At 43.1% G+C, this 23,220-nt stretch overlaps 1 protein-coding gene across 1 annotated transcript; it reads left to right on the forward strand.

The window, feature by feature from the left end:
* The first annotated feature begins 1,105 nt into the window (after window positions 1-1,105).
* LOC127371988 (TSC22 domain family protein 2-like) lies at window positions 1,106-22,974 on the forward strand. Its single transcript, XM_051415349.1, is given in 5 exon segments — window positions 1,106-3,630; window positions 11,957-12,031; window positions 20,670-20,721; window positions 20,996-21,165; window positions 21,167-22,974. Coding segments are annotated over 5 exon segments (2,352 nt in total). The 5' UTR covers window positions 1,106-1,801; the 3' UTR covers window positions 21,393-22,974.
* Window positions 22,975-23,220: the final 246 nt, after the last annotated feature.

The following is a 23,220-nucleotide window of genomic DNA, read 5'->3' on the forward strand; positions in this document are numbered from 1 at the left end:
TGGTTAAAGGGACTAACATGGTAATAGATAGGTCAAAGAAAGAAGAGACTAACCAAAATAAACGTATGCTGCATGTATTCTGGTGTTCTCTGTGTTTTAGAATTAAAGCATTTCCAGTTTTTTCTGAGCTGTAGTGCAGAGAAAATGTCACTGATGTCTATTAAAAAAATGTATAACATCAAATGTCCACACAGGCTGCGCATACTTAATAATAACTAACTATTTTACTATTTCTATCATTAGTTGCTATGATTAGCATCTGGTTTCGTGCTTTTAAACTGAAAAATTGTTTCGGAAGATGACCAGTTAAAGACAAAATGAAACTGATCTTAGGGCCCTGTCTTGACAAGGGTGCCTGAGCCTTAATAAAAACACAATCTAGTTTTTAGACCTTCACCATATCAGTTTGGCACTTCTGTATTCCAAACATTAATTTAGGAATAACCAACACAGAAAATCTAACTATTCCAGCATAGAATGAGCGTTGCACAGAGACTGTGGGAAACAGGGTAAGGAAAATTACTATACATCCAATTATGTTTTTGATTAATTGATTTATTGTTTGGTCTACATGATGTCTAATAATAGTGAGATTATTATCAGATAATGCCAATACAATTTCCCAGAACTGTCTTCAGTTTGCTTATTTTGTCTGACCTACAGCACAAAACCAAAAGCAATTTAAAAGCTGCAAATACTGATTAATACTTAAACTGGACAAGCTGAAACCGTAGAGAATATTTTTGCATTTTTACTTGATAATTGACTCAAATGATGAATCGATAATCAGAATTTCCCGAGATTCATTTCTTATTTCAGACTACTCAATTACTCAACTTTCTTTCAGCACAATCGGCAGCTCTTCTTTTGTCCCAGGGCCTCAGAGACTAAACTACCAGTATGAACAAAGACTACAGAGATCAGCTGGGACAAAAACATGCAAACTAATACTAATTAAAATAAAACTAAGTAATTGTATTGTGACCACCTTACGCACGCATGCTAATTCTAATCTTTCCGACGGTGTCCTGAAGGTAGCACTGGGGGGGGGAATTCTCTAACGTCTCGTACGTAAACATCCTTGCGCACTCTACCTACCCACGATGCAGCGCGGTTGCATACAACATAGCCATCTTGTCAAGAGTGACTGAGTGAGGGAGGTAACTGTAGGCGCTGTTTAGACTCTCATTTGTTTTAAAGCGTTACATTTCAGAGCGCTTTCCTCCCTCGGCCGCCGAGGAAGCGTCGCCACCGACTGACTTTGGAGCTGGTGAAGTGAGCGGGTACAAAGGGCTGCTTTCGGGAAGATGTCTCACATACTTGTTCCGACGTAGGGGGAGTGTGCAGCAGCCAGTTGGCTTGACTTGCTAGCTAGCTCAGTGAGTGGAGGGCTGCGGGCCCTCCTCAGCCTAAAGTAGCTCCTGCAGCTGGGCAACACACTCTGCGACAACGGCCGTTTGACAACTGCACAGCCGGGACATTAGCAGGCCGGTCCGGACCGAGCGAGAGCCGCGGATCGACCGTCGTACAGGCTGCTGGTATCCGTGTCTAAAGCCGCATTGCTGGACAAGACGAGAACGAAGTGTGGCGTTGCGTTATGAGCTCATGAAACGCAACAGGAGACCGAGAGAGGAAGAGAGATGGCGTAGATTCATCTCCATTACAGCTAGCAAGGCTAAGTAAAACAGATGAAAGTGTGCTGTTTAATATGATCTAAGCGTTTAGAAGCTGCAACCAGCTCGTCCCTTTCTGACAACAGGATAAACACAGCCATACGGGACCTGGAATCAGGCTCGTCAATATGTCGAAAATGCCGGCCAAGAAGAAAAGCTGTTTTCAGATCACAAGTGTGACACAGGCCCAGGTGGCGGCTATAGGTGCCACCGACGACACGGAGAGTCTGGACGACCCGGACGAGTCGCGGACTGAAGATGTGTCGTCGGAGATATACGACATGTCGCGGGCTGAGTACGAGCCTGCGTGTGACAGGAGCTCATCTGAAGAAGCCCTGAATAATGTTGGCGAGCCAGAGGCAGTCGGTGTGATGGCACCAGCACACATACCTCAACCCGGTCAGCTGTCTGCGCTGTCAAACAATCCCATTGTGGAGTTTAGAAAAGTTGGAGTGTCGGGCTCAACTCAAGGTGGTCAGCAACCAGCGGGGGTTGGCGTTACACCTGGTTTACTCCTTATCGCCCAGCCTGGGGCAATGCAGCAACAGCCTGCTCCAGCTGGGCCAGCCAGTGTGTCAGTAAACACATCCCAACCTGCTGCAGTGCCCAGTCCAGCTCCACCTCCAGCCTCCTCCACGGTGAGTTGCACTTCACGCTTCAGGGTTATTAAACTCGATCATGGTACTGGAGAGCCCTTTCGGAGAGGCAGGTGGACGTGTACAGAGTTTTATGATAAAGACTCTGAGGCCTCCGTTGTTAATAGGACTGTAGATAGCATGAAGCATGCCAGTGCCACACTGGACCCTGCTGCAGACAGAGACAGTGGGCTCGGGCATACGGGAGGATCTGTGGTTGCCCCGGCAACACACTCAGGTCAGGGCTTGGGCTCTGTGGCGGATGCTTCTCTCTCGTCGCCCCGCATGCATGCGGTGGAGACGCTACCGCAGCAGCAACAAATCCACCATCAAAACTACAACGTCCGGCAACAGGGTGGTAGTGGGTCGACCGCACAGAGTGCTTTCTCCAGCAGCAAGCCTACAGCTGTCCCAGCTCAGCCAACAGTGGGGGGGCTCCAGCCTGCTGCTCCCCAGAGCGCGCTGCCTGTTGGACAAAACGGCCTGCCACAATCTGGTGTCCACATACAGAAGTCCCCCATCATGCCTCCTTCAGCCCAACCCATCGCCTATCCTCCTCAGCATCAACAGCTTCCCATTGGCCACCACCTGACCGGCCAGTCGGAGTACTATCAGCAGCAACAGCCCACTTCCATGCAGCCAGGGCTGACTGGCCAGTCCCTCTCGGTGTCCAGCCTCTCTGCGGGGCCACAGCCTGTGGGACAAGGACCCGCATCGGTCTTGCCGCCAGCCTCTGGAGGGGCTTCTGTGCCAAGCCAGGTTGGAGATGTTGCAGGAGCGGTAGGGGGATCTGCACCTATGGGACAGCCAGCCCCAGGCCTCTTGCAGCAGCAGACTGGATTAATGGGAGGTATCGGAGGCTCCATACTGGCCGGTGGATCCACTTTGCAGCAGCAGGCTGTGAGTCAGTATACAGCGCCTGGACAGCTTCAACCCCACGGCCTCCACCCTACATCTTCTGGTGTACAAAATGTGCCTGCCATCGCAGTGAGCTCCAGTGTGCCCACCACTGTGCCCACTGCTGTGCCCAGTGCCTCCAGTGCAGCCATGCCAAATGTGACAACCTTCAGTTTGCCTCCAAGTCAGATCGCCCACAGCAAGACTCTAGTGGTTTTGGGGGTGCAGGGCCTCCCAACAACTGGATTTGGACATGTGGAGGGTGGTAGTGGAGGGAAATCAGAGGGTCTCGTCAACGCACAGTCTTCCCTTGTCTCTGGGAAAGAACCGGTGAAGCCCTTCATGCCTGAGAGCCTGCAGCTCGCCACTCCAACCGTCAACAGCCTGTTTGGAATCCACATACCTGTCGACGGGGATGTGGACAGGTAACCACTACTAAGTAACTATGTTTAGTGTTAGAAAATTCTTATCCCTGTCGACTACCATTACCATGTCTGTGCAACCTTATCCATAATACACAAAGTTTGAACAATCACATACAGTCAGTGTAAGGCCTAACTGCCCATTTCAGTGTACAGTTGGGGAGAAGCTTGCCATAGCGGGCAGTTTTGGCCATTTGCTGTGATCACAAGAAGGTATAAAGACAGCCATCGCAAAGGCAATGAGGGCTGGTCATTTAGTTGGTCAGATGAACAAACAGGGTTTTCCTCTTATTTCCGGGAGGTATGGAGGGAGGGGAGTGTGTAGAAGGAAGAGAAGTGGCACAAAGGAAGGAAATGTAATGTTTGTTGTTTCTCATTAGGGCCTAAAGAAGTAAGTGGAGTGTAGCACTCTTGAGGAGAACACCCAGTGCGTTCACCACACAGGCAACAACATGTTAAAATACACATGACTCCAGTAATGCTGCGATTCTTTGTGTGTAAGGGTGTGTGTGTTATGTGTGTAGAAACGTGTTTTGTTGCAGGTCTAATGTCTCCAACATCCTTTTCCTCCCACTTAAGCTATCATTCTCCAGGACAGTGTCTGAGGCGATGGCCTCGGCTGCAAACATCAAAGACGCGTTGTTAGTTGCTACTGTGCATACAGTTAGCTCAGCCTTCTGTTAGCCACTTGGTAAACGTGTTGATGCTTGACCTTTTTAATAAGTTAGTTCCTGCTCCGGAAAAATACTTTCTAATACAAACACAGTTGAGAGTGTTTGATTTTGTGTTGCCACATTTATGATATCACGGTTTCCACTCGCAGCCCCATCAGGCTCCCCTCAGGAATGTGTTTACAAAGGATTTTAGAGTTTTGGCTGAAATAGCTGTTTCATACTTTGTACTGTAGATATTATGTTTCTGAATGTTAGGATGCACAGACTCATAATGCATAACTGGGGGGGAAACAACATCTGCAGCTATAGAGGCTTCTTTTAATCTCAGATTTCTAAGTGTATTTCTGGACATTTATTTGTGAATGGACATCAGAGATAGTGATATCCTATGAAACAGTATGTCACACTGAATCGAAAAAAATTCCTACAGATAAATATAACCCACAGTGGAAATCGTGGTAGAGGAAATATGTATGAAGAAATTGAAATTTAGGATTATTCTTTCAGGATAATTAAATTGTGTCTGTAAATGGCTGAATATAACTACATTTGTGTAAAAATGGCTCATAAGAAATAATGGTATCATTCTTTTTATGAGACTATTATAGGCCTGCATTGGCTTCCTTTCCAAAAATAATCTCTCTCAATTCCTGAGTCTTAGCGCTTTGTTTCACTTGTAGTAGATGGCACACATGAACGGAAATGATACAGTGCCTGAAATCTCTCAGCGGTTTCCATTTACACTGTTCCAGATATAGTGTAGACCAGACAGGGTACGTAGACTGCAGAACACTGGCACTACAGTCTGTTTGTGTTTATCCGGTATTTGTTTACATTTTGGTAATTTGGCATCTTAAACGTATGCTGAATGAGCCATTAGCAGTTCTTGATTATGATTAGCAGATTTATTATTTGCAGTGGGAGAGACTCACATCCTCTGAAAATGTTGGCCACACTCAATCTGAAATCATATCTGCGTGTTTGGATTTGAGTGGATTTTTGAAGCAAATTGCCACAATCAGGCGCCGAAGGTTTTTAAGTACCATAACTGCCTCCATGAGCTGTGTGTCACAGCCACTGCTGTAGCTCCAACGGTTGATGGTATTGATGAGCGACGGGCCAAATACAATAACTAAAATCCTGTCGTTTTTATAACACTGGTGTACACCTTTCCCTTTCACCTCACGTCTCTCCATCCGCGGCCACCCTCACAGTTTGTAAACCTCTAGGTTAGACAATGAAAGAGTTATTTGATTCCTTAAAAAGTCCCAAAGTATTTTTTCAGGTAGTATTTACAAAAACGAACTATTCAAACACTGCAGTTCAGACAATTTCAGCTTTTTTATATTCACCTGATTCAACACATGATCTCTTAGTTAATTTGTTATAAGAACAGGTTAGTTAGTTTACTTTTATGCCAGTTGTGCCATTTAAAACATTATTTAGGTTTGTGACAATGCAACTGACTTCAGAGTACCTATGTATTGCATGTGAGAGGGCCCAGCTCCCAGGCTGATAAGAGCAAGGGGTCTCTTACGACAGCCCAGCCCTATCAGACATTGAGCAGTAGTCTTTCCACTGTGCCTCTGTTCTGCCGATAAGAGACCTGACAGTGGGGTGTGTCAACCAACTGTGCTAGTTGTCATACTGTGGTCCTTTTCTTTTGCAACACCGTGTGTGCTAAATTACTGTATATTCTGTTCAAGGCCTTTGGACGTGGATAAACATGCACTCACTCCCCCTGTCAGAGCTGTGGGCACGTTGCACACGTCTCTCACAGCGCCAGCCGACTAGTGTTTTCTGCTGCTGCTGCAGCCTCAGAGTTTTTGCCGCTGGTGCAGCATCAGTGCAGTCGGTGCTTTGTACCTACCGCCCCACTGATTGACTGACAGACATGGCATGGCAGTTGTTCATGTTCAGATGAAGTGCTGAATGACATTCCTTTGCAGCAGCAACTGTGGTATGCGCAAAGGAGGTGGAGGAAGCTGCAGAGCGAAACTTGTTGTGCCTCACTTCAGCAGGCATTTTAGCTATGTTCGGTACACCCCCGGCCCTCCCTCCCCCGGCTTTTTTTGTCTCTTGCTTAATTTCTACATTTCCACTGCACTGTTTATTTAGCCTCTCACTGCCCCACACACCACACAACAAAAACACTTCCATTTTCTCCTCAAACAGACTACTTCAGTAGTTAATACCTCAAATGTGTACAACACAGAAAGATACATGTACATGCAGCCACACATGCACACAGATGTGACTGCATGTTACGAGAGGTTGTGGACCTTCTTCCCACAGCTTGCACAACCTGGAAAACCTCTCTTGGTCATTTGGTAACGTCTGTCCCCGTCTTCCTCCACCCTGTAGTTTTCCCTGCAAGTAATTAAAGTGAACAGTGGAGATACAGAGTAGAGACTAAAGATGTTGTTCTCATACTTAGAATATGATTCGCTCAGCTTAATGTTTCCCAGATGGCTTCAACAACCGAAGACGTAAAATAACATCGGTCGATTGTCATAATGTTTTTGTCTCTGTTTCGCGGGACCATTTGCATAAATGTATTGCATCCGTAGTCTGTATGTAATTGAGCTCAGGCCGGGGAGGTATGGTTTATTGTCCTCCCATAATGGGAGCTTGTGTAAAATTGGACTCCTCAGGAGGAAGGGGACGGGAGGGGAGTCACGGCCTGCGATGTAGTGGAGCAGTTTCTGTTTCACTGTGAATCGAGAGACTGTGTCTGTGCGGGTGGTTGAGGGGTGTGTCTTTTAAAAAGGGGATGGGTTGACTCAGTGTGTGCACAAGTATCCATGTGGGGGGTGGGGGCCACTCACTGAGGAATGGAGCCATTGCTTTTGGACATACTCACCATAGACATGAACACAGCGTATGCATTTTTAGTCATGGTGGAAGTGTGAGAGAGTGACACAGAGAGACAGCACAGGGTCTTTCCCTTCCCTCTCTGACCTCTGCTTTACTGCTGTATCCTGTTTTCAGTCAGAGTCCCCAACACTGCTCTCCGCCTTCTATTCATTTAATATTCCTTAGCTCTCTCCCTGCTTCCGCACTGGGGCTCTTGGGTCATATCATATGGCATTCGGTGGGCACATTTTATCCAGAGTGCCTCACAGAGGAACAAGTCCACACCTTATTTTTGTTCTTTTCTTTGGCCAAGAGTAGTAAACAGCCACCATTCATGCTTTAATACTTTTTGAATGGTACAGCACCACATCTAGTATGTGTAGAATAAAAATACAGTTACCTGGCAACTGCCACCCCAGTTTAGTGTCAAATGATGTCAAATTTAACACATTTATTTTAATTATTTAAAACAAAACATATTAAAAAAGCATCAATTAACAAATATAACTTAACAATCTGTCATGTCCACATTTTAGACTAAATGGTAGGTTCTTGCCAACTAATAAATACCCCCCCCCTTTCCCCCCTCTGAAGTGCACCTAGCTAATGCTAAAGCAGTCCAAAACAACAGCTCTGCAATGAATCCCACCCTTGTGAAGGATGCTGTGTTATATTGAAAGGTGTTTCTATAATGCAGTACTCTTCAGCAGCAGCACAAACAACAACCTCCCCAGTGACCATAACAGGGAATAAACACCTCCCCTACACAGTTAAACTGAACATCATAATCTTTGTAAAGGTAGGCTTTACTGCAGGGCATTTGCTTCAGATAGGTGTATCTAATAAAGTGACAACTGAGTGCATGTAGCAACAGTGTAGCAATTAATCTTCTGCTCCTGGTATGTCTTTCTGTAGCTTATTAGAGTAGAAAATGGTGTATTGTTCAGTTTGGACCAACGCTACAAGTCTGTTTAGCTTTTTGCTCCAGTCAGTCCCTCCACCCCAGGTACGGAGGCGCTTCATTGTTCTGACAAGCAGAAGAACATCAGAAACTCAGTCCAAGGTTTTAAAGGCTTGTTTAAAGGATGTGTTGTACTGCGCTGTAAAAAAGCTTAGCTGAGAATATGCTCCTTATCTTGTTTTTGGTAAGCAGCACTTAAGTGACTTGAAATATAACAAAGATGCACTTTTCAGCTGTTTTCTACTTCTGGCTTTCCACCAGCTGCACACAAACTATATATATTATAACATATATATATTATTTTCATCATATATTATTTATAATATTCACTTCACATATATACTTACTAAACGTATACTTATTTACTAAACTATTTCTCTATAAGAAATAACACATTTGTGTCTGTTTTTTGATCAGTTTACTGTGTCTATGGACCTTATAGATTGGTATGGTCATTGCTTTTGTCAGTTATTTTCATGTAATTGTCTGTTTAAAAAAACAAGTTCTTTGGAGATATTTGGAGACCAATAAGGTTTTGGAAAAATAATCTTAGTAATTAAGCTCCTTTAGCTCATTTGTGCTTTTTCACTCAACTCATGAATGATTAAGCAGATATAGATAACTGATTAAAAAGCAACTGACTGCTAATTTTTGCGTGTAATGAGAAAACAAGGCGGACATGGAGGATGTTAAAGTCGTGTTTTTCTTTTAAAACGTGTAGTTGCTGTAATGTCCGCATTAATATTGCAAAAGACGCATGCCCAAAAGTGGAATGCTTAAAATGCAAGATGCTTGTCTCCAAATCAGCAAGGACATGCTGATGTTTTTTTTTCTTTAAAAAAGTACTCCACTGATTTAGCATTGCTCTTTTTTATTCAAAATGTTCTTCCTCCTTGTCAAAACCTACATTACCCACAATGTCACTCGACCACCGACTGTTTAGTTGAGGATTATGGTGTGTTACGTCAGTGGTGGCTAATGTAGCCTCATGCTGCTAACCTCAGGCAGAGATGAGGAGTGGGCTACAGCGGTCTGGTTAGCTCCAGACCTCCACACCAACAATTTTTTCATTTTCAAACTTGTAGACTTCAGCCCCAACCGACACTGACTCAGGTGACATCACTTGAGTCAATTTATCAGACATCGCGCAGCTCCCTCTGAAGACACAAATATAAAAAACTTTAAGCAGATCAACTTTAAGTTTCAGTTTCTCGCACTTACAGTCCTGCTCACCCAGTTCCTCTCATTATCTCTCTAGTTTTTAAGTTATGGGAAGTTGGCTGTTGTTCACTTTTGATAAATGCCACAAACAGTGCCTGCTTGTAGCCTAAATGCGATCTGTACATAAAGCAGCTGGTGTTTGACCAGTTTCCTTAAAAGTACTTTGAAAGTACCTTGAAAGAAAGGGCTTTTTAGGGAATTACGGCCCACAGTCAAAAAGTTGAAGTAGGTTCCTGTGGTTATCATGGGGATAGCACTAACCTGTGCTAGTGGAGTGTTAGCATCCAACCTCCCAATCTCCTCTGTCGGCCATGCTGTAATCGTATAGTGAGTCTGGGACCTCCCTGTACTCCAGCTCCCTCGTCTACAACCCAAAATCCACTGAAAGAAACTCCCATAGGGCAGCTGAAATCTAAATAGTTTTGACCTACTTCTGCTCTGTGGCAGATGGATGGTGCAGAGAATCCGATGCCTCACGAGCACCAACAGTGGGAGCTTTCAACACCCTCTTTCCAACCTATCTCTCTGCACCCCCAGACTCCAAATTACTTTTCCCTATAACACTAAAACCACAGTAAAGCAATCACAAGGGTTTGCACTGGAAATGGCTTTGCTAGCCTGCTACAGCTACTCCACTGTAGCTGAAAACATAAGCAGCCCAAGTTGACCAAATGCTTTTACTTGGTCTTCACATGATATATGTAGCTTGCATAGCGGAGTGCAAGCTACGTGTCAGCTTCGGTTGGCCCTCCGGTTGAGCCAGTGCATGACGCCTCTGCAACACCTTAACGCAGAGGTCTATTATAACACTTCTGTTTTCTGTGTACTCTTTCTTCCTCTCGCTCTTTGCTCTCTCCCATTTTCTCTTCTTACACTTTTGCTCTCATTTCCCTCCACATCACTTAAAGCCACTGTGGGATTACTTGTGGTCAACGAGTTAGCAAAGTTATTAGGAGGTTCAGCTCTGTGAAAGTGAATCTTTGACAGGCACACTTAAGGAAAAAACCATGCGTCATGCTCCAGTTACATGTGTGACATCAACCAGCAAGAATGCACCAAAAGGTTATTTTCTCTGCTGCCAGGTCATAGGTTTGCTTTGAGGCTGTGTCGGGCAAAGCCTGAGCATGTGCAACTGCCGTTTGTGTGTCAGGTTAGCTCATGTGCTTTGAGAGGGGTTTAAAAAAAGGAAAAGGGGATTTTGCTCCTGTGTGTACATATCTGATAGGTCACTCCCTGCCTTTGTGTCCTTCTCGAGCACCACACTCTGGGTTTATGAGGAAGATGGTACTCTCCCCACTGCCGAACACATCGACTAGTTGCTTTACAAAGAGGGGCTTTCATAAATGGATATTGACATGTTACATTTTAGAGTTACAAAGAGAGCCATTGAGAGGCGAGTTTTTGCTGCTTGAAAACAGGGAATGATGACTCCCCCAGTTCTTACCTCATTCATGAAGAGGTTGCTGGACTCCAAGTCATCTGATCTCCGTGATTTCAGCCGATAGATGGCTTCTACAGAACTCTGAGGTCTACATGTGAAAACGAGAGGTTTTCTGTGGAGGTGTTGGCCTGCCACGCGTGTGGAGGTTTTTCTTGCGGCATAGCCCGCAAAGTAAAATTAAGCAGAGGCATAGGAGGAGGTTTGTGAGAGTGTTTAGTCATGAGGTAATGTGACAAAGGGAGTTTGTGCCAGAGATTTCTAGGAAAAGAGCCTTGGCTCCTATAATATTCACACACATGCTGTAAATCAACTCTTCATTCCCCTGTGCTCTCTCTGTGTGTGTGTGTGGTGTGTGTGTGGTGTGTGAGACTGCCTGCGTTGGCCTGCTCCTCTATGTGTATTTGTGTATGTGTGCATGTGCTTATGTCAGTGTGCATTTACATTTGTGTGAATGTGTGAGAGAAGCAGTTAGTTTTGAGAGGCACGAGCCTGGAGTAGATTAAGTGTGTGTGTGTGTCTGTGTGTGTGTCTGTGTGTGTGTGTCTGTGTGTGTGTGTGTGTGTGTGTGTGTGGGGTCAGTGTGGGGATTTCCTTTCCCCTTCCCGAATATACCCCTTCCCTTGGCATAGAACACAGTGTACTTGTAGCTAATCACCAGGAACATAGGAGGTAAAGATAAATTCCATAACATGACACTATTTGAACCAAAACAGTCAACCAATGTACACTTTAACCCTGTGAGTGAACGAGTCGTTTCTCAACACAGTTAACAACTGAGAAGGATTACAGTTTCTTATTTGTTTTTCATACTGTGTGTTTGGTTGTGTGGAAAACAACGTAAGCATGCGTGATGGCCAGCACACTGTAGGTGAATGGCCTGAGGGAGGCTGTTTGAAGTGAACAAATCTGCCCCTACCTTTGAACATACCATTCCTGTGTTAATGTCAAGACTCCCTTTCCCCAGCCCCTTTGCTTTCCTCTGTTTGAATGTCCCATATGTTTTATTGAAAGAGCCTTTTTTCCAGCCAAGTTAACTGCGCCATACGAGCGAAGGAGTTCTCTGGGGGGGGGGAGTTGCATAAGGAAACATTTCTAGGAATCTTTAGTTTGCTTTCAATGTTTCAACTCTTCCATATCTCTGTCTCCTCTCTCTTTCCCTGAATGGGGGTGACACAGGAACCCCTCCAAGGCTTTCTACCAGGCCTTCCAGTCTGGCAGCAGATTAAGGGACTCAAAGGCCCACAGTGATAGGTACAGTACTTTACTGGATTGGGCTGGACAGGCCTGCAAGAGTGTAACAACATGTGTGCAGTGTTCAGTAGCAGTGAGCTTTGCTTTTCTCCACGTGCATGGATTGAGTTTGGAAACAAAGCCTGGCAGCAAGCGCAGGATTGGCCAACAGACTTCTCAACAACATCTCTGTCTCTCTGTCTGTAATTTTCTCCCAGCTTTTGTGTCTGGTGCTTTCTTTGACACGCTCTCTCTCTCTGTAACAGTACATATTGTCTGTGTCATGTAAAAGTTCTGGTTTGTTTACTGCCTGGCTGTTATTTTCACAAGTTTGGCCGCCGTCTCTATTGTCATATGTACCAGCCTTATTGCTGAGATCTTTGGGTGCAGGGACAAAGAATAGTACTGAATCCAATACGTGAGTGGACAGACAGTTCAACGAATTAGAAGCAAGTTGAACCAAATTACGGCTGCAACCAATGATTATTTTGATTATCAAAATATTTTTTCAATGAATGATCCTGGGCCTGGATTGGATTATTCCATCAAACACTGGCTGTAGATAGGGCCGTTTGCGTTTTTCACAGGCACCATAGTTTGTCCTTCGCTCTTGGAAGGGAGTTGCGATCTGCAACGCTAGATGCCACTAAATCCTACATACTGGAACTTTAATCGATTAATCATTTAGCCTAGGGTATAACATTCCTAGATATTAAGGTGAAGATAAAGTCAAAAACCCAAAGGTATTCAGTTCACAATGATATAAAGGATAGATTACTTAAGCCCATATATACAGAACAGAACATCCTGTACAGAGTTTGTCCACCAGAGAGCAAGTAGATTTTTCAACTGTGTCCCTTAGTATATATCTTGGTCCAAAAAAACAAAAAAAAATCTAAGGGATCGTTAAGAAAAGTGCTATCGGCCGATATATTATCAGATATTTTAAACCCTCAAATATCTCAATCAATATTGGCCTTGTCAATCAACTAATCGATTAATTGACTAATCGTTTCAGCTCTAAACCCAATTATCTGAGCTAAGTTATTTTGAAGTGAAAATTTGTCACTGTAAAACTTCAGGCTCTTTACATACAGACAAGATGATCAAAGTTGAAGCAGGAAGTAGCAAACGCAGTCTAATAGACATTTTAAACAGGTACTTTTGGTAATGATTGTATCATTCACATGAAATTTCACTTCCCAGTAAGTAATCTGGTAACACAGTTTGTTTGCAACCTGTCAGATTATCTGACTGCACGTGTTGCTTTCAGTATTTGACTCCATTATAATATCAAAGCTCAAGATCTCAGCAGGTAATTTGTTTAGTAAAATGTTTTTGAGACATTATAGAAAATGGCCCAAACTCTGAAAATAATACTGTTGTTACAAATGTAAATGTAACATCCTTAAAAAAAAAAAAAACTTGTTGCTTTCAGCTATGGAGTGAATGGTGGAGGCTGAAGAGTGTGTGCATGCTGTCTGTAACACAGGATTTAAATAACAGCTTGAGTACGGCCGGGTTTCTAGTGCAAGACTCTCCACTGTGTCACTGTTTCTGTCAAATGACTTTATTTCACAGTTACATTTTAAATTCATCATTGAGCTATTGAATTGGTAATAGGTTGTTGACTCTGCCCTCATGCTCATACCAACGTTTGGTGAGAGCGCCGTCAACTTTTTTTATGATGTCTTTTACAAAAATGAAAAAGGGAAGCACGGGAAACCATATCTGAGTGGCAGGAAATGAAACTGTTTTTAGAGAAATATACAGCTGACACACCATCACCAGCCACCGAGGGACGACGCACACACACACACACACACACACACACACAAATTTCTGCCCTATGTTTTGTTTATAGACGCAGACGGGTACATCAACACTGCAATTTCATCATCTAAACTGAGATGTTTAGTGTTATTACCTGAAAACTCTATAACTTTTACTTCTATACGCTCACACACTCATAGCTCCATCTGCCCAATTTAAGGTAATTACCACTCTCAACAGAGGGCAGCAAAATAGTACTGTTATGGGCCCATGCTTCACTTCTTTTTTTTCTTTTTTTTGAGTGGTGCTGCTGTTGTGGATACACTGTTCTGCCAAGGGCTGCTTTAGTTTCCATGGAAGCAGAGATAACCAGGTTCTGTTTGAGACACTGTGTTTGGTAGATCATGGTGATGGCCTTTGGTTTAGATCCTTAATTAGTCTGTTTTATTCAGGTTTATTTGGGATCATGTCCCAGACAACCAGATGAACTCATTGAAGAGGTTTATGTGGAAATATGCTAAAGTATACGTGACATTTTGCCAAAAGAAGACACTTACTTTAAATTTCCCTACATTTGTTCTTAGCATAATGTGAATGTTTGAGTCCATATGTGATGATTATGTCAGATCACATGGTAATAGCAACTCTCCTGTAATGTAGAGAAAATCACATGTATTGAAATACATTTAATAGGCTGATGTTTATTTACAGGTGTCTCATCTAAACATCCCCAAGTGATTTGACTCTACTGTAACTTTATTATCTATTTGAAGCCACACAGTAGAACTATGTCAGATCCAAGACTTGTTGTCAAAATAAAGGTCCCCCTTATGGGCATCCTCGTGGCTCACTTGGCACATGTTCTTGGCAGAGGCCCTTTTGTAGTATCTCATCCTCTTCTGCCTCTCCTTTTTTGCTTTCCTCCTAATCAGTCTTGGCTCCCTGTTTTTTCTCCAAAAGGAAATAATCATACAGTATGCAAAACTTTGCCCATTGAACTTTTAGCAACATTTACATATACAATGTGTGCTGATATTTCAGTCCAGTCCCTGAGCTTACTAGAACCTCACTGGAGTTGTTTCAGGGTTGAAACAGTCCAAATCTACAAATTGATTCCATAATAAGTCTAGAGATTTACCTTGTCAATTGGTTTACCACATGAAGTATCCTACTACTTCTCCCCTAGCGCCACCATGAAGTTGATTTTTAGTAAATGTTTGGACTCTGTTTGATTCAGTGCATTGGCATGAACTTTGGTACACACAGTCATGTCTCCCTCAGGATAGCTGGTGCCTTCAGTGATCCCCTATATAACGTTTCATCTTCCATCATCAGGTCAAAATTAAAACTATACTTTGGTTTATGTACAGATACCTACAAATTATTCCCATCAGCATCAGCTATACTGTGCATTTGATGCTAATAAGCAAATGTTAGCATTGTCATTATGAGCATGTTGGCTTGCTGATGATTTTCAGTGACTATCACAATCTATGGTTTTTAGACTTTTTCAAGTACTTATTTCTACTTTAGTTTGCCTATTCTTGCCTAACTTCTCCATCCAAAATCTGTTCAATTGCTCAGTTACAGAGTTGTGTTTGTCCCACTTGCATGGGTCCAAAAATACAAACTCCAAAATGAAGACTTTTTTTATTTACCACTCTGTAATTATTAGACCTGAGTTCTGCCATGTTACAGTTTTGACACTTGCTTGGTTGTTGCTTTAGCACTTCCTCATTTTATGTCTGCTGGCTGACTGCCCATGCCCCATTACATGCACAGCTGGGTAATGTAATGTAACATAAACAGTGGAAGTTGTCAGCTCTGGGATAAAATGAGAGTAAATATATGCACAACTGATATGGGTATGAAAAGAAATGCTATGTATACATTTCGTAGTTGATTACAAAGCCACATATACAGAAAAATAAGGTCTCGATTAATAAAGACCTGAATTTACACTTTAAGATTAGAGGTATTAATGCGTCACAAGTGTCTAGGTAAGATTGACTTGTGCACCTGTTGTCCTTGGGAACTGGATCAGGCCTCGCCTCTTAAGCTCTGAACTTGCCTTATCATGTCTCAGGCTGAGATAAATAGGCTTAGCTTTGTTTTTACTGTGTTGCTGAAAGAAACCTACTGCTCTTAAATATGCCTGCAGTTCTGCCAGAGGCGAGGAATGACAACTATTCGATGCTCAGATGAGTTATTCACCCTCACCACTCCACTTGCCCATGCTATGTGTCAGTGTAAACTTCTCAGCCGGTAACGGACCTTTTATTGACATTCCTATTTTACAGCTAACACTGTATGGGACACACCGAACTCTACACAGAGCTTATAAACGTCAGTTATGTTAATGTAGAACGGGAGGTTTACAAAGGTGTTGGTTGCATAATCAGTGGCAGAGTAAGTTCAAACCCTCATTAGTATTCGGTTTCAGCCCAGCCCCTAGCCCTCTGGGGCTTGACCTTACCTCCATCAGTAGTTGCTGTATGTACAGTTTGCTTTGGAACGCTGGAAAAACAGAGGAGGAGGCTTTACCGTGCATTCAACATGTTTTGTATTGAAGTCAGGCGCTGAAACAAGTTCTCGGCTTTGACGGGAGATCTAGAGGCTTAAGCAAGATCATGTGGGTCAGGGTTGGTGCTTTAACCCAGCACACTTGATCTTGAGCCCCAAAACACTACTCACTCCTCGCGGTTTCCAACCCCCCCCCCCATTGGCAGTTGTTCTTGGAAGTTCTACTTGGGGCACCAGATGGTGTCCTAATATGGTTCTGACTTGATTGTTATTCCTGCTTCTTTTAATGTAACTAGTACATTTGCAGCTGAAGCAAAGAGTAGCCGCCCAAACCATGGTGACTTAACAAAATCATCTTTACCCACTTTGACTCCAGGAAGCAGAACTACAAGTTAGCATCCAGTCTTGGCTCAGGGCACTGTGAAAATCTATCTCAGACACTTTGAGAAGTATTATTGCGTTGTTGATGTTTTACAGTCTCCATAGTTACAAACTCATCACTAGCCTGTCACATGTCCCAGTGACTGTACACATGGGTGTTTTGAATTTTCCTCTTATTCTTTTTCTCTGGTTCGATCTCAGTAATCTCAGCAGCTGGAGGAAAACCTCCAGAGAAAAAACTTCATCTCCACTGCTGCAATGGTAGTGAGGTAATTCACCGTCATACTGAGTAGTTGAGTAGTTCAGTGGCAGAAAATGAACCTGCAACAATTTTGAAAGTTTATTAATTGTTATAGTAAATAAAATATGTTTGGGGTGTGGTATTTTGGTTGAACAAAATAAGTGATTTGAATACATCAGATTGCATCTTGGGAAATCATAAAGGGCGCTGTTCACATGAGATTTGGGCCCAAATTTCTCCCCCTCCAGATGGACTTTTGTGTTTTGTTTTTTTGGCCTGTGTCTCCTAGAATCCGGGGAGTGTTTGCCCTGTGTTGTCAACATCCAGAAACACTTGTGTGAATCCTTTTTCAGATTTGTGTTACCAGAACAGCTGCCCTTACGTCTTAACAACTGCACTCTTTCTTAATTTTTTCCATCTGTCCCATCTCTGTCTTGGTTTACTTTGTCTTTCCAGCTAAAATTTATTAAATTATGTAAACCACATGGTCGTCAGTGAATATCCCTGACATCTGAATTTGGATCTTTAGTAGGACATGCAGGACTTGATGTTCAACTGCTCAGCCAAATATTCAGCTTACACTAAATGATTGTGTTTTCAGTTTGATATTTCATAGCACAGTTCTGTAGGTGCATTTAGCAACAGTTTGGGAAAGGGGTTAGATGTATGAATTGACCTTTTTAAAACAGGTTTTGAACAAGGCTAACGGTAGGCTAATATCGGGCCATAACAGCATGTACAAATACTGCTACAGAGTGTGATTGTATTATGATGGATCATGTTTTTGTTTGTAGTGTCTGAAGTCACTGGTGAAGCAAAGGGTGTGCCACGAGTCCATTCGGTCTGAACTTTATAGAGTGGGATTCCTCTGGGCCGGCCTATTGAAACTCCTGTTAGGAAGGAAAACTATGGAGAGCCTGTGTGGCGCCTTGTCTAAATTAAACACACATTTGTACAGGGTGAGCTGGGTGGTGCGCTCTTCTTTTTTATTTTATACAAATTTGGTTATGTAACCTGTGGGGGGTGTCACATAATTTGGTCTATGACTGAGAGAAAGAGATACTAATGACGTCATGGGTATGTGTTTATAGGCTGAGTGACACTGCATCTCAGTCAACACATGCTGCTTTGTTCATTGTGTGATGTACTTGTATGTAAGCTAATGTAAGATATCTGACGGAGAACAGACGAATAGTCTAGCACAGGGGATGTGAGTGACAGTGTCTCATAGCAGCAGAGGTATGGGGAACATGCTGATAACAATCTACTGAGTGCTTCCGCTGGCCTCACACAAACAAATTGGATGGTGTGGAGGAAAAGAACATTGTGTCCTCAGGGGGAGTCTATAGCCAACCTGATGTCCTCTTGCTGCATCTTAACTGCACCAGTAAGATGTTTGACAATTGGAAAAATAAGCTTGGCAGTGCCCTCTGGTGGAAAAACTATTTAAGGGTGTTTCTAAATTACCTAAAACATATCTTTGGCATTCCTGTACTGCAGTCTCTTTTTACTCATAAAGACCAATATGGATTTATCTCTTATAAGTTCATATCGGCCAGACATTTTGTAGCACGCTAGAGTCAGTCCGAAACTCTGGTCCAGACTGAAATATCTCTCCAATTATTGGAGGGATTTCCAATAAATTTTGTGCAGGCATTAATGGGTCCCAGAAGATGAATCCTAATGACTTTGTTGATCCTCTGACTGTTCATGTACCGCCATCGTGAGTTTTTTTTTAATCTACTATACACTATTTTACTATCGGATGAATTGCCTTGACATTGGGTGTAGATATTTAAGGTCTCCAGCAGATGATGGTGATCCCCTGAGAGATCAGAGTTTTAATAATCAGGTGAATCATCTCCACATGTACTGGATGGAGTGGTGCAAAATTTAGTACAGATGATCATGTTCCCAGAAGAACTTCTGGATACTTTGCTGATCAACTTCTACCCCACCGCAACCAGCTGGTCAAATTTCACCTTTTCTAATTATTTTTCTTAAAAAATAAAAAACAAACTCTTTCTCTTCTTACTATGCGCCAATTAGCAAATGTTAGAAAGCTAAGACAGGAACCATGGTACACAACCGCTGCTAAAAAAAACACTGGCTACAGACTGGAGAAAAAAAAAGTGTCCCTCATTGTGTAATAAAACTATAAAGACTTAAGAGTACATATAATTTACCAAAATGTTCTTCTATAAATATTTTTTTCTTTCGTTCATTTATTTCCTAGAATGAAGATAATCCTTCGTTGATCCCCCAGAGGGGAAATTCAGGTTTGAACAGAACAATTGAACCGTATGTATCTATGTTATCAAACTCCCCGTTTATTTGCCCCCACGTTAATGGATTTATAAACTCACAATTGCCACGATTCGGCCTCCATACGCACCCCTGAAAGTTACTACTGTTACCAGTCTACTATGAAGCGGGCGGAGCAGAGATGTCAGTCTGTCCGCCTCCTGTCAGTCCCTCCGACTCCTCCACCCTCCCGGTTCATGTTTCATTATTCTAAATGTGGTCACAGTTGCCCCACTGAACCGCCTCCGGTGCGCTCCCGTGGCCTCTCCTTTCTCCGCCGCTACCGATGTAGTTTGGGCAGCAGCAGTCAGCGCCATGCCGTGCACCTTCTCCTACAAACCAGCGAGCTGCTGCCACGGGGACCCGAGCCGGAGCGGGAGCCGCGACCCGCTGCTCTCCTGTCGGACGCGCCGCAGGTAACGGGACGCTGCCGGTGCTCTGCCCGCCTCTGGGGACCGCATTCCTCTGGCGGGAGCGTCCACAGCAGAAATCATTGTAATGATCATTGTAATGATTTCTGAGGCAGAGTACTGTTTAAAACCCGTAATCAATGTTGATAAATGATTTGAAGTTAATAGTTAATGAACGATTAGAGTGGTCAGGGACTCTGGAAGTAACTTTCTTTGAGAGGATTAGTTTGAAATTGCAAAAGTTTCGTGGAATAATCGATATATCTGAAGGTGAACCCCTCTGAGTCCTTGAAGAATGTGTTTTGAAGCAAAGCATTTCTGACTTCTATCAAAGTGTTTAAAATAAGGTTTTTAAATGCGGAAACACAAATGCCGGGTGTCTAATTTACAAGTCAATCAAATATAGTATGTGGCTGATAACTCCACAAACAGCATACCACAGACTAACCACAGTGTGCCCCTGGACCAAAAAAAATTAGGTCATCATAGGACATGAGACAATATGTGGTTACTAATCCAAATACGTTGTTTCTCCCTGTTGGGATTGGTGACAGTCACTGGAGACATTACCACACCCACACTGAATATGACCGTTGTTCGCACTAACTCTGACTTACTGTGTTGCCTGCGGCCAAGCTTCTCTCATTCTCCTGTACACTCAGTGACCTGACCTAGATTGAAGCTGTAAATTTGTACATGGTATGACCAAGTGTGGTGGAAGGTTATTTTATATGATCTGCCCTAGATTCCTGTGGTGAGGCGATGGCGGGTGGTTTGATCAATTGAGGACCAATGTGTTGTCTGTTATTCCAAAGGTTTTTTATTTAATTCATTATGTGTTTCCAGTTTAGATTCTTGTTCATTTGTACGTTTTCCAGTCGTTTCTGCTTTTACCCTCTGTTGGGGGAAAAACAAGAAAGCAGAAAAGGGTGATGAGAGTAGAAAAATGACTCCCCTGGAGGTTTTAAATCCTGACACTTACGAGATTAATCCTAACATAACCCTATCTGTCTTTTCTTTTTCACAGGGCCTCAGGAACCAATGTTGCTGCCATTGATAATAAAATTGAACAGGCAATGGTGAGTAATCCCTTTACCATTCATCATACACTTTTGTCTCACTTTTTACTTTTTCAAGAACTCTAGGTTCTTTTATATTTTATATATTATCTTCGTCTTTGCCCTTCAGAATGAACTCACACTGCATTCACAGCTAGAATAAATACATGAACAAATGGAGCCTTTAGCCTTGAGCCTTACGCTGATGTCCTTGTCTGAACATCATAAATCAGACACAGCTGCCTCTGGTCAGGTCCTATATATTGATTTGTGCCCTACTCTTCCTCTCCTGCAGGACCTGGTGAAAAGCCATCTGATGTATGCAGTGCGCGAGGAGGTGGAGGTCTTAAAGGAACAGATCAAAGAGCTGTATGAGAGGAACTCTGTGCTGGAGAGGGAGAACGCCGTGTTGAAATCTCTGGCCAACAGCGAGCAGCTGTCTCAGCTGTCCACCCAGTCGGCCACCCACCGGCACCGGCACCACGCCTCCCCAGCAAGGACTCAGCCAGCCTCAGCAGCAAGCCCAGCCTCCTCTTCAAGTCCAGCCTCAGCCTCAGCCTCAGCCTCAGCCGCAGCCGCAGTCACACCCCCAGCTCCAGCACCACCCCAAACCCCAGCAGCTCCAGACTCAGCCTCAGCTCGATCCTGGCCAACAACAGCAACAACTGCAACCCAACGTCACCTCCGCTTGAAGTGCATCTGCCCTGCTTCGCATAGGGCAGGGAAAAAAAAAAAGAAAAAAAGAAGAGCATCTTCTCTACAACTTATTACAATTAGTGTATGTGAAATTAAAAAGAAGAAAAAAAAACAACTTTTGTCTTCTTAGCCACCAGCTTGACCACAAAGTACAGTGCTTGTGTGTGTCCGAGTGAGTTAGCAAGCAAGTGTGACTGTGAAATGTAAGTGTGTATGCATCTGTACTGTGGGCCTTTCCAGTGTTAATGCAATCATCAAGAGAGAGACAGAGAGACTTGGAGAAAGTGTGTGTAGAGACAGCGTGTCAGGGAAGGTCAGGGTGTTTTTTTTCTTGTTTTTTTTTCCCATCTTGGCTGCGTTCCCGGATTGGTTGACTGCTGGGTCCAAGCTCGTGGACAGGATGTCTTTTCTCCTTGGACCAGGCCAGAGCCAGAGCAGCCCGCCGCCTGACCTGAAACCTGCTCAAACCGTGGGTGTGGAAAGGGAGGGGTTCACCTCACATAAGGGACAAACGAGAGTGATTGTCAAAAAGAGAGCGATTATTTTTTTAAATGAGAGATAATTGGGTGGGTAAAGGGGTATTTTTAGCCTTGCTGTTTCATGTTGTAAAGTAAGAAGTGGGAGAGAGTCTGTTTTTCCGGAGCGCCACACCGCTGCCGTTACTTTTACATCCAACCCTTGCATCGGTCTTTTGAGTTCTACTGTGTTTTATTTATTACAGGGCTGCTATTTTCATAAAAGAACAATTTCATGAAACCTGTTTTAACAGAAGCCCAGTGACTTGTTTCCTTTTTTCTTTTACAGTGTTTCAACAGATTGGCCAAACTTCCCGGGGGCAATGCTTTAATTGTTAAAAATGTAGGCAAAAAAAAAAAAAGAAATTCTGACAAATGTTTAACACTAACTCAAATGTTACTCTGCAATTGCCAATTCATAGCTCGAGTCAAGATCCAGTATAAATGTACATTTTTGTATAGTATAAAGTATTAAGAGCCTTGCTGGGTGACTCTTCACCTGTTGACATCAAATCTTAACGTGGGCCTGCAGAAGGCATTTGATGAAGATTCAAATCTGTCGGTAGTTTTATCTAAAAAGTGAATTAGTGTTGCCATACCCCCCCCTCCTTCTTGGTTTTTTCTCCCGATGTGTTTCCTGAGGGGGCCAGGGGGGAAAGCTGTGAAATCATTCAACCTACTTTGTAACCAAAGATGCAAAGCTGTGTAAATTGATTATTTTTTAATGCACACTCATATTTTTTTTTTTGTTACTTCCTCCTTCACAAAATATTTTGTTGCTGTTCAGCATGTTCTGCATGATCTGTAATCTTCAAACCACTTTCTTACCTCATTTTTATTCAGCACTCTTATTGTAAGATAGTCTGTGAACAGTGTAAATGGGGAAAAATGATGCAGAGTGGGCAGAAAGAAAAATAACCTAGTGTTATTGACACTAGTCACAGAAAAATGAAGTGAGCCATGTTTTGTTCATTTGAATGGTGTTTGAATTTCATATGCCAATAGTTTTGTTACATTGCAAATTTTAATGTATTTAAATAAAAGCAATATTCAGATTCCAAAACATGCCCGTTTCTTTTGTTACAAAGTTCCAGAAAGCCGTTCATTGATACAAGACAGTTTGGACATTGGAAACCTTTTTACTGTCCACTGGAACACTTTCTGAATATGAAACCTCTGGACGATCAAGTTGCCTTTGATAACGCGTTAAATTTGAACAGATCCTCTTTCTACCATTCACAATCTCAACCCACAATAAGATACAATGTCCCAGATGCAAAGGTCTGTCAGTGAACTCTCTGGATATACA

Source organism: Dicentrarchus labrax, unplaced genomic scaffold (assembly GCF_905237075.1).
Source record: "Dicentrarchus labrax unplaced genomic scaffold, dlabrax2021, whole genome shotgun sequence".
Classification (NCBI taxonomy): domain Eukaryota; kingdom Metazoa; phylum Chordata; class Actinopteri; family Moronidae; genus Dicentrarchus; species Dicentrarchus labrax.